This window comes from Ochotona princeps, chromosome 9, assembly GCF_030435755.1.
Source record: "Ochotona princeps isolate mOchPri1 chromosome 9, mOchPri1.hap1, whole genome shotgun sequence".
NCBI lineage: Eukaryota > Metazoa > Chordata > Mammalia > Lagomorpha > Ochotonidae > Ochotona > Ochotona princeps.
Window position 1 is genome coordinate 39,691,431 of NC_080840.1, and position 13,037 is coordinate 39,704,467.

The window sequence follows — 13,037 nt, forward strand, 5'->3', positions numbered from 1 at the left end:
GTGGAAGAAGTGGGAGAATGGGGATGTTGGATTAGGTTTCTTCTCACTGAGGTTCTGCATCAGTGCTTTTTACCTAGGTAGGAGAAAGCAGTCTAGGGCCTTTGAGAACAAAGTGACTACCCTTTTAGACATTTATGATGGAGCATGCTTTCCTGTGTTCCTACATCACGTTAGAATGGGAAGGAAGATTCTCTGGTCCAGTGGAGAAGAGAGCGCTCTGTTGGCCGTGTCATGTCACCTTCCCTGTCTCCTATAGACTTGCCTGGTGTGGGTGAAACTCCCACTCAATCCACAGGTGGTCGCTACTTGAAGAGCCTTCTGTTGAGGCATAGGTTTTCCTCTGTTGGAGAGAGACATGTCAGACTCCCAGCCTCTGTACAGTTCCACCATTCCTGAGATTCCCTAACCTGTTGCTCTTATTTCCCCTTAGACAAATTTTTGTATTCTTTTGCATTTTTTATAGTACTTATAATAATATTTATTGGAGAGAAACAAAGAGTGTTGAGTCTCTGTTGTATTCTCAGGACTAGAAGTCATATTAAATTGAGTGGCTTACCAGTGACTTTTGGATGACTGATTTTTCCGTATGTCTGACGAGTTGTGTTTTCATGATAACTACTTCTTCCCTAACTATTCTTAGTACTCCCCCTAGTTTGTACAAGAGTTTAGAAATAGAAATATATTTATATCATTTACAGTTACAATACACAAGCTAAACTTTTGCTCTTACGCTAATATTTTTAGTCCTTGAATTCTACCTTGCTTGCCTTCTTCTCAAAATGGTTTTGGATAAATTGGCACTGACTTAACTGGCAGAATCAAAACATTAATAAAATAACTTAGACGGATTGAGAGTTACTGATAGAAAGATTTCAGTGTTATTGTGAATTTATATGAAACAAGAAAGGATAATTTTTGTTGATGAAGTAACATGCTGCTGCTTCTGTTTTCCCATGAGGCAGTTTTATTTGATTTGAGTAGACTCAGTTCAACACATCTGGAATCATCACTTGTATTTGCAAAGTTCATCTCATTTTAGGATATATAATGGTTGTTCAATAGTATTTTCAAGTTAGTGAATGCAGTAGTCTGGACATGTTTCTGTAGATTTAGTGATGATTTCTCGTGTTTCTTGTGTATATGATAAACTCACAATGATCCAAGTCAGTGTGACTGGAATGTGCATGTTGTGTATGAAGGAGAGCACAGAGTAGCAGGGCAATGATGAGCATTTAGGGCTGCTAGCAACAAGGTTGTATTCTTTATGAGGAAAATCAGACGATAAAAAGGACAATTTTTTTATTTCAAGGCATTGCAGCTCTAAAAAGAACATTTGGGGACACAATGGTAATGTTTTATTTTTAATATTTCACCTATAGGTTCAGGTTCTACGGAATGCGGGAGAAGAAGTGACCCTAACAGTGTCATTTTTAAAAAGAGCACCTGCTTTCCTCAAACTCCCGTTGAATGAAGACTGTGCATGTAAGCATTAATGAACAATGGGTACATTTATATCATCATATTACTTTCCAAGCCATTATTTTCTGACCATAAAAAAATGCGTTGTTTTACATTTGGGACTCCTGCTTCAACACAGCCATTAGTATACCATTAATCCTAAGCAAAGAGAATAGATTTTGTTTTTCTTTTAAAATGTTTTCATCATGTTAATATTCTTTACCGCTCTCTAGTTGGAGAGATTATTGGTTTTAAAAATGGGCATCATATCTAACATTATAATCTCATTACATATATCTTAAATTACATTTATAGTGTTTGGGGAATATGTCTTCTGTACACGGAAAATATGAGATGCACTGATCTGATTAAGGAGCTTGCTAAATAAAAATGTTTTCAAAGGTCATCCTGATAGTAGTAGGAGCATTGGCCTTTGTGGAAATGCAACAATTCACATAAGACTAACTGAAAAGTACAGAATCAGTTTCCATTTTTCTGAAGTGAGTGGCATATTATCAAATATTACTGCCAAACAAAAAATGAATGTATGCTTCACCGATGCATAGTTTATCATTTTTAGTGTACAAATTGTATAGTTCTGATAAGGATCACCTTTGGTTTATGTACATGTCTCTCCATCATGGAGGAATTTCGATGCTTCTCTTTGGTAAATAACAGTGCTGAAACACCTATCGCCTCTTGCAAAACCCTGCGGAACAGAATCAGATTGTTACTTAACATTTTTTTATATCTGGATTCTTTCATTATGAATGTTTTTCTCATATGCAGCTCTTTGTATACTTCTTTATTTTTCATTTCTATGTTTACTTATCATGCCATTGTATGAAATTAGTAAAATGTATTAATGCTTGCTCCTTTTATATATACCACAGCTCTTTCCAGTATCTTGTTGTTATTAATCAAGCTATAAACAAGTCTGTGGGCAGATTCACAATTTTATTTCACTACCATCTAATAGTATAATTACCAGTAACATATAATTCAGTTGCTAATAATTTGCTAAACATATTTCAAAGTGGGACCCTTTTGAGGGGTGAGTATTACATAATGTATGCTTCCTTCCCCATGCAAACTGTTTGTTAACATGTCAGACAGGGGTGTGAACCATTTGCACCTTGTTGTGGGACAGATCTGCAGAACAGAGGCTCTCACCTCTTAAACAACAACACCATATTTCCATCACTCAGACCCTGGGCAGCCCCATTTACTTGATATTGTGAGGGTCTGCCTATCTAAGATGCAGAGCTGTCTCTCTGGGGTTGATTTATTATGTTTAAAACAGATTTTCCAGATTCATCTGTATCGTGTCATATGACCGGATGTCTTATTCTTTGTTTTTTTTTTAATCTTAAAAATGTTACTACATTTTCAATTTAAGTATTTATTAGACAGGCATACAGACACAAACTGAGTTTCTGTCAACTGGTCTACTTCCCAAATACCCTCAAGGGCAGAGATTGGGTTGGGGATTAACACTGAAAACCAGAAACTCCACCCAGGGTTTCCATGTTAGTGGTAGGACTTGAATCACTTGAGGCATCACTATGAGGTGACAGATTCAGGTAATAGACTCAATTACGCTAATGTGGATGTGGGCTTCCTAAACAGGCATCGTCACTACTAGGCTAAGATGCCTATCTCTAAATATTATTTTTGACTAACACATACTAATTGAAAACAGTCATGGACTCCAGTGTGAAAACCCATGCCTTAATAGTACATCATATGATGGAATTAGGGTAATGAGTATTTCATCATCCACACTGTTACTTCTTTGTACTCTTGATTATATTAAAACCTTTCCAAATATCCTGAAAATACAAAATAAACAGGTATTAACTGTAGACAACCTACTGTGATGATAGTATACTGAAACTTAGTCATGCAATTTAATTATATTGCATACGCACTAGTCAACCCTTTTCTATGCATTCTCCTCCTCTCCTTTCCAGTCTGTATTAAACATCATTCCACACTTCTGAGACATCAACTGTCTAGCATTCACATGAGTGAGAATGTGCATTACTCAACTTTATGTAGATGACTTATTACACTTAACATGATTACCTCTGAGCTATCCATATTGCCATAAAGCTCAGAGTTTTGTTCTTCTTAATAGTTGAGACCTATACTGTGCATGTATATTCCAGATTTTACCAGATTTTAACAAATCATTTGTCCATACTGAATATAAGAGTGAAGGTATATCTTCAGAATAATTATTTACCTCCTTTGGATATATAGTTAGGTGTGGCATCAATATGGAATAGACTTATTTTCTTGTTTTAGGTTTTGAAGAACTTCTATACTGTTGTACATAATAGCTTTCCCACTTTACATTCCCATCAATGATATGTAAGAATCTGTTTTTCTCTTTCTTCCACTTTATTATTATCATTGCTTAGTGCTGGCGCACTTTTACAACAGCCACTGTAATTACACAAGGAAATCTGGTTGAGGGTTTTGATTTACATTCCCTTGGTTATTGATAATGAAAGTACTTTGTAAATGCTTGATAAGTTGTGTTTTCTTTACAGAAATATCAGAAGAGTTACTTCATCCATTTTTATTTTTAAAGATTTATTTAGTTTTGAAAATCAGAGTTACAGATTGAGAGAGAGAGACAGAGTTATATTCTGTCTAATTAATGCCCAAATTGACCATAATGACCAGAGGTGAGCGAGGCTGAAGCTAGGATCCAGAAACCAGGAGGTATATCCAGTTGTTCCAGGTGTGAGGCAAGAACCAAACCCTTGGGACATATTTCATTCCTTGTCCCAGGTCATTTACAGGGAGCTGAATCTGAAGTAGAGGAGCGGGGCACAAACTAATACTCATGTAGAATGCTAGTATTGCACCCATCAGCTCTAACACAATGACACAGTGCTGACCCCTTGCTCAGTTTTAATTGAATGTTTGCTTTGTTGCTAGTGAACAAGATTTTTTTTTTCGGGTGTGTATTAATCACTGTTGTAATTCTTTCCTGTATTCTTGGATCAATTCCTGAACACTTTCTTATTTTTGTTAATTTGTGAATTTTTTTAAACCAAAAGTAAGTGTTTAGTACAGAATTGCACTGTCGCTAAGTCATCAGGAACAATTTATTCTACATTGTAGTTTGTCAGTATTGTTTGGGTTTTTTTGGGTGCTGCATTGCAAACATTATAGATAAACTTTTTAGACTGCAGACAGTTTAAAAATGCATTCAAAATAGTATCCCCACTTACACAGAAACCTAACTGGGATTTTACATGGACTGAACTGAATTTACAGAAAATATAGAGACAACACATCAACAGCTATATATTTTCGACAATAAATATAACTATCTACTTATTTATGTTTTAATTTAGTGTCGTAATATTTTAGTGGTTTCAGTGGAAAATTCTTGCATAACAAATTTATTTCTGTGTGTTTTTAATATTTTAATTTCACTTGATAATATAGTATGATTGTTTTTGCTGATATGTAATATTTTATTAAAATATTCTGTCACATAACTTAATCATATTGATCATTCATTTTGTGTATCATTTGTATTTTTTCAGTAATAAATCATCCATAAATTAGAAACGTCAATACTGTCCCAGTCTAGAATTCTTTAATTCTGACACTGTGCCAATGGTTATTACTAGGACATGGAGTGAAACAGTGACAAAGTTGAAGATACATTTTTTGTGGTTCCTGATGCATGATGGACTTGACCAGTCTTTTATCGTTCATTGTGACTTAGCTGTAGATGTTCTGAGACTCTTGGTTTCCTGTTAAGGATGTGCCTTATATTGTTACAACATAGAGAATATTTTCTTAACATAAGCTGATGTTGAATTTTCTGTAATATGTTTGTTGTCCTTCCATTGACATGTTACATATTTATATTTGTTAATATGGCGAATTTTTAAAGATTTATTTTGAATATCAACCTAAGCCTGCACTTTCAGGGTAAAGTCTATTTCACCATGCAGTGATTGACTTTTTATATGTTGCTGGATGCAATTTGCCAGTAAATTGGTAAGAATTCTTGTCCCTTATCTATGATTCTGCAGAGCATATTTGAAGTTTTTCTTTACTCATAAGTTTTAGTGCAGCTTTGAGATTAACTTTATCATTTCTTCACAGAATTTGTGGAATGATAACTTTCTATTTTCATAAAGAATCTATTAACAGCAGTATTGTTTTTCGTTTTTTCATTTAAATATTTTTTAAATATTTATTTTTATTGGAAAAATGGATTTACAGAGAGAAGGAGTCCAGTATTGTTTTTCTTAAGTGATGAAATAAACTGACAAAAAAGCAATGTAAGGCTAGTATCATAATTTTTATTTTCAATAATTTTTATCTATTAAATGCAGGCTTTTTGATACTCTTAGTAAATCTCATAAAATTTCATTACATTTAATTTATCTCATTCAACAAAGTTACCAATTTATATATAGAAACTAATTTATTAATATTCCATTATATCTTTTAATATATTTTAGCTTTCAGTTTTGACCTTTCTTTTATTCTGGATATTGGAAACATATTTTTTTCTTTGTTCTTCTAGATTATTCTTGATTTGGATTTATATTTTAATCCATCTTTGAATGACTCATTACTCCCTTAATTAGTTTTTGTATTTGTGCTTTCTGTTTCATTCTTTTACATTTTACACTTGTAATTTTTTGCTTTCATTGTGCTCCATCTTCGTTTCCACTCCCATAAATAGGTTCTTAGGCTGCAAGACTCCATCATTTTGTATTTGCTTGTATTAGTTGAAACCTGAATGCTTAGAATGCATCCTTAGGATTTTATGTATTTGTCTTCATATATACAGATCAAATGGATATTTAAGGCAGTATGCATTTCCATTAATATACAATTTCATAAAATGGAAATACAGACAAGCATCACAAGAAAAAATAGGTAAAGCAAAGTGAGAAGTCCTCAGGTTGAAAGAATAGAGAAATGAAGTCTAGGTTATTACAACAAGGAAGTCTATGACAAAATCCTAGTAATACGAAAAGTTCAAAATTTTAGAGTCATAAAAATCAGAGAACAGGCATATTTAGAAGTATTGTGTGAGGTGTTCAGTGAAGTAGCCCAGTGGCTAAAGTCCTCGCCTTGTATATGCTGGGATCCCGTATGGGTGCCAGTTCTAATCCTGGCAGCCCCGCTTCCCATCCAGCTCCCTGCTTGTGGAAGAAGTAGTCCAGGAAAGCAGTTGAGGATGGCCCAAAGCCTAGGGCCTTGTACTTCCCCCATGTGGGAGATCTGGAAGAAGCTCTGGGGTCCTGGTTTCAGATTGGTTCAGCTCCTTCTGTTGAAGCCCCTTGGAGAGTGAATCATCAGGCGGAAGATATTCCTCTCTGTCTCTTCTGCTCTGTTTATTTGACTTTGCAATAAAAGTAAAATAAGGAAGTATTGTGTTAGAAGTATTAGGTATGCATGACCTATTATTGAATTTAAGTATAATATTTCAAATAATAATTAGGAGTTAATTTCCATTATAGTTTATACTGAACACTATTAGCAACCCCTAAATAATTTCTCTTGATAATAATCAGAGCTTGCAAAATTCATATTCTAATCCTGTTTTTAATAGTTATTATGTTGTGCAAAGTTGGAAAATAGCAAAAGTTTAATACTTACCACTCTCCCTCCCTCTTGCCATTTTTCTCCATCCACTTTCCTCCTTCCTTATTTCTTACTCTTTTAAAAAATTTTTATAATGGTGTATTTTCATTTCAGTTCATTGTCACAGGTTTAGCATTCCATTGTATAAAGATTCCTTGAAATAATTTAAAAATAATCATTAATGCATTTCTTATGAGGGTTTAATATGAAAGTTTGTCACTGCAGTTTACAAAATTAGATAGTTTTGGTGAGGACAGCTAAACATATGCCTTGAGCATTTACAAAGAGAGAATGTATAAAGATGTTTTTGCACCATGAAAAAGTGAAGATTTGCTATAAGTAAAAACAGAAGTGATGTAGCTAAACAAATTTTTGCATAAAGTATAGTTTGCAAGTGTAGTGACTTTTAAATACCAGGTAAAATAACACTGTTAAGTATCCTGGCTCCCTTATTAAAACCTTAATGTTTATGAAATCAAAGGCACACATTTGTGAGTTCTGATTAGTGCCCCAATATCCACTGTCAGCTAACATATTTTCAAACTCTACATTAGGTATGAATAAATGATATATTATTTTAGTACCCGGTTTACTTGCCAATACTGAGTGTACTCAATAGTATGTGCTCAATATTTCTATGTGAAAGGTGTTGGCTAGAAGGGCATTCTAACAGCTGCTGTTCTGTGTCCTTGTCTCTTTCAGGTGCTCCAAGTGACCAGAGTAGTGGCACCTCCTCTCCTCTTTGTGACAGTGGCTTGCACCTCAACTATCATCCCAATAATACAGTAAGAGACTTGGAGTTTGTTCAGATCAATAAAGTGATAATGCAAAGAAAACCCAAAAGTATACCACTCATCACATGAACATGCACACGCGCATATACACCTGCTTATATTTTGCAAACATGATCATTTATTTTGATGAATATGGTAGTTTTAAGGCACTTGATTCTTCATTCTGCCGGTATTGTAATAACTAACTAAATACGTAGTTCAGTTTTTTCATGCCATTTTTTTTTCCTGCCTGCTCTGTGTTCATTAAGTCCTATATATTCTATAAAGACTCTGAAGTGAGAGGTCATAAGGAACAATATATAATAAGTTTAGAATATTATGTATTATGTGCAAATTCATGCTGCAGTTTATTTACCTACACATTCATTGGATTATCTATATAAAAATAACTTGTTACATTTTAAGCACTTTTTGGTTTCATGGGAAATTACTGCATTATAATCACTATGTATAAAAGTATGATATATTAAAGTACAATGACACTTTTTAGCAAATTTTATACAAAATAGAGCTGATATTTACTTCATAGATGTACGGTACAATTAAACTTTCAAACTCCACTATTATTTTGTGATACATTTTAGATGCTTTATAACCTTTTTGTATTCAAAATTTTATAAATTTTACAAATGTGTCTGAAATTCCTTTTACTCCATCTCTTAAAACACTTACACATTCTAAATATTAAGTCATTCTTTCTGGTAACTATAGATCTACAGTTGTCCCCTAGGCTCACAAATATGAAACACAGAAGAGCTTCCCTGAAACGAGACTTCTTTTTTTTTGCCCTTATTAGGAAACACAAGGCACACAGCTGCCTCTTCTGACCCAGGCTGCATCCTTCCTCCAGGGTGCTTCCCCTGATTCTGGCACTGAACCTCCAAGCCCTCCTTTTGAGCATTTCTGTGTCTGAGTGGCCTTCATTGCACACAATTCACACGATTGATCTTTGCCTGAATGCCTCAGGTGCCTTGAATATCCTCCTTATTTTAGTCACACACACACACACACACACACACACATCTGGCAAGACCAAAATGTAAGCTTATCTTTCTAAAACAAACCTTATCTGGATATATTTCATCTGGCCTGTTTAATTTCTGTTGCCACAGATATAACTGTCACATAATAGATGCCTGGAATACAGTCTTCCTAAGATAGCCAAGTCTAAGTGACTTAAAACATTGGATCCCTACTGAGAAAATAAGTATGTGTATTCTGTGTACCCATTAGTCCTATTCACAGTTGCACAGACATCTTACAGCTGCCAACTCAGTTTGACCTGTTTTCTCTCTCCTTGGCATTACAGCAAATGCATAATAATTACTGCTACCCGGTTTTCAGCAACTTTCATGTTAATATGGTATCAATATGAAAATAGTAGATTACACATAGTTCACAGATATGATTTTAGGAAAATAATAATTTATATAACTAAATTGTATGTTTTATTCACATTCTACCCTGCAAAGTATTGATATCCTCAATACTTTGACTGGTCTTCCATCTCCTTTTTCTGTTCCTATGTGCCTCATAAATGGCCTGCTCCAGTTTTAGCTGACCCTTCTTTTAAGCAACTAGCTCTACCTGAGTTGCTCAGCTTACTGTGTCTCACACTGAATGTGGCATGCCTTAGTGATGAGTGGGAGGGGGCAAAAGTCACCACCACTCTCGGTCAATGAGTCAGAGCCACAGTTTGAGCCAGTTTTCACCACGTCATTCTTTGTTTCCATTAGTGCTCATCAGCTTCTACTGGTATATTTCCCTCTTACCTTCATTCACAAAAGATCTCAATTGAACCTCCAAGAGGACAGGAACTACTTTACTTCTGTGTGAAACAAAGTATTCAGTAATGTTACTGCTCTAATTTTTGTATAATACCCTTGAAGCCCTCAACAGTGATGAGAAGTAAGGAAGTCTGAGTGCATGATAGAAGGGTAGACATTATGCTAATTAGTTTCTAATTCATTCCATTGACATGTACAAGACAGTGCTGGAGAGATGGGACATCTCTGGAACATATAATTACAACAGGAAATTCTGGCACACTGGAATAAATCCAGTAGCCTAAAATGTTAAAGAAAATTGTCATTGTTTCTTACTGGAGCTATATTTTTCTATTTTTAAGAGGTACATTTTATTCCCACATTTAGCGTTAGGATTGAATGTTCATTAAGCAGTGCTTAAGATATTTTAGTATAGGAAATTTGAGGTACTTATTATGGTGTTTTGGAGAATAATAATCAAGACACACATAAATTCTTAATACAAGAAGTAGCATCAATACTTACCAATTTTATGCACTTTTGCAGAAAATTGATTCTATTCAAATAGTCTTCTAGTGGCTTTGTGGAATAATTAATTATGCTTGCTGGCCTAAAAGATTTAATTTGCAAATCTGGAGACAAATGCTTAAAACCAACTTTAATATAAGCAGCAAAACAACCACGGTCGTCTATATTGTAATGCTTTCAACATCTGCTTCACTGAATTCAGATACCATAAAAACGTGTGCTCTTTTGCCCATAGCGAACTGTATTACTGATCCCAATCTGATCACACAGGCTGGTGGAATGTGTCCCACTTTTCTTTTTTTTTTTTCATGAGGTGAATATGTCTTAATGCAGGAGTGGAAACTGGAGAACATCTCTACAGAGGGATTTACAAAACAAGGAGCAAAGTCGACATTGTTCTTTCTGACCCAAAACAAAATCAGTGAACAGAAGACACATCTAGACTGCTATGCAGTGTGAAGCAGGTTTTTCATGGAAGGTTTGCATACTAGAGATGCCCAGTCTTCTTGAGAGACACATTTGATGCTGTGATGTAGAGACAGACTCAAATTATTCATATGCCTTCCTTCTTTTTGAAAGCAGCATTTGAGTAAATAGTCACTGTTCTCTTTTTCTGAACTAGACTATCTTTAGGAGGCAGAATCTAAATGAAAGGAAAGATGAAGCCTTAAAATATTAATATAAAATATTAGCACCACACTACTATCCTACATAAAAATTATAATCTGATACTTTTAGTTACAATAGGTGGCCAATTTTAGGCAACAGGAGCTAGCCCACATGCTTTGCCAATCAAAACCCAGAACCCTGAGCCTTAGTCCAGATCCAGCGGATTCACAAGGGGGTTCTCTTTCAGATGATCAGATGAACAAATTCTGAGGAACAGTCTTGCCCATTGTATAGCTGTGGTTCATCCTTGCCATCCGAAGGCCTTCACGTCGCTTGGGTTAGCACTGTGCCCAGCTGTAGCTCCTCCTTTGGTGAGGGAATCGCTGCTGTGGTTGTTGTGCAGCATTTTTTAATGTACATGAAAGGAATCTATTTTAAAGCCATAACTCAGAAATGCCACTTTTCTCATCTCTATTATTAATAGGTTAGGAAATAATATTCTTGAGCTTTTGTAGTAAACCACTTGAAAAATAGCCACGGTTCTCCAAGATCATAAAATGAGTGCCTTTCCGTATCCCTTTCTATACAATTCCATGTAACTCTGACTTCTGTGAATGTAAGTGTACAAAGTAAATAGAGTCCGGATAAAATAAAAAATAAAGAATCTTTAAAAGATATTAAATATTTCTCCACTTAGTTGGATTGCTGAAGTGCTTTTCAGCTCTTACAAGAAACAAAGAAAGTGACAATTTTGCAGTTTATTACATAAAAGCATTAAATCTCAAATATTATATGCATATTTGTGACAATCTATGTCAATAAACAGCACAGATAGAACTTACCATGCTTCTCCAACAGATGGTTATTGTCTTCACTATTTAATATCACATTTATTTATGGAACCTAAGAAGTGAGGGCAGTAATTTTTCCCTTTTATAAAATAGATGGAACCTTCTTTATGTAATTGACTTTCAATTATACAGTGAAAATGGAGTGATCAAGTAAAACATCTGCATTACTCTTTCCACTGTTTCACCTCTCATAAATGAGCGCTCAATGTTGTTATAATTAATGGGTTGGCTCATTCATTAGAAAAATGAAGATCTAGGCAGATCCTATCACTTGCTGGATACCTTGAGTTCATTAGGATTGATTATTGATGGAGATATTTTAGTGCACGAAATTGAAGTTACTTATTATGGTGTTTTGTATAATGATAAAATTTAAGATGCATCAAATTTTAGACTTTTCATGAGTTCGTATGTGCAACAGGGTCTTGGGTTGGTTCCAGCTATATGCCACAGACTCTGTGTAACTGGGAAGCTACATGAGACCTAACAGATGGACAATCTGTGGATACAGCTGGCCTGGCCATAGAAATCTGATGTTTTTATATAAAGTTTGATTGTAACCTTATTCCTTACATGCATTCATGTCAAAACTTTGGGAAGACAAAATTCAAAGTTCTTAAATACATCCTTGGCATCCGCCTCTGTAAACTGAGCAGGGTCCAATTGCTGTTTTCAAAGATGTAGCAGGGATCATTGTAATGCATGAAGAATATTTAGTGTAGGTAACTCTATGTAGCAGTACAATTGCAGTCATGCTACTTCTAGCACCAGTAAGGATGTTGTTCCTAGATGTCGTGAATTTATAAATAATTTTATGCATTATTTAACTCATTATATTTTTAAAACATATTACCTTTCTTGCTACTAAGCAAAGCTTCTCATCAACCTGCTGTGATTCATAAATGCAAGATTTCCATCAGCTTTGTGGAGATGCTGAAAATAGCATGAAGATCACTCTTAGCACTTCCTCATTAATTTCTTTCCACAATCTTACAAATGGTTACTGTTATTATGCCCACTTTGAACAGAGGCACAGTGTGACACAGAGAGTTTAAATAACTTGTCACTAGATTAAATAACTAATCGGTTGGGATTCAGACATAGTTTAATTAAAACACAAGCTGAGTCTTCACCATTTCATTCTGCCACCCAAACAATGCCACAGTTGGTGCTGCTGCCTACCTGTGACATCTGACATGAGATCAGCAAAAAAAAAAAAAAAAAAAAAAAAAAACCAAGAAACCCTTCCTTGCACCTTTAGAATCCTGAGCAGGTATTCATGTGTAAAATTTCCTAGTGCAGAGATATTCTCTGAGTTACCAGCATGGTTCTTTAATGTATTGGCATTTCACCGTTCTTTGTGCTCCAAACTTCTCCATGACCTTAGGACCTTG

The 13,037-nt window shown here is 34.8% G+C and overlaps 1 protein-coding gene across 1 annotated transcript in view; it reads left to right on the forward strand.

Moving 5' to 3' along the window:
• Nucleotides 1-13,037, forward strand: part of SNTG1 (syntrophin gamma 1) — a 242,877-nt gene that overhangs the window by 71,510 nt on the left and 158,330 nt on the right. Inside the window, exons 7-8 of the mRNA XM_058668373.1 lie at nt 1,380-1,482; nt 7,798-7,880. Of these exons, the coding sequence (XP_058524356.1) occupies nt 1,380-1,482; nt 7,798-7,880 (186 nt within the window). The remainder of the gene's footprint in view (nt 1-1,379; nt 1,483-7,797; nt 7,881-13,037) is intronic.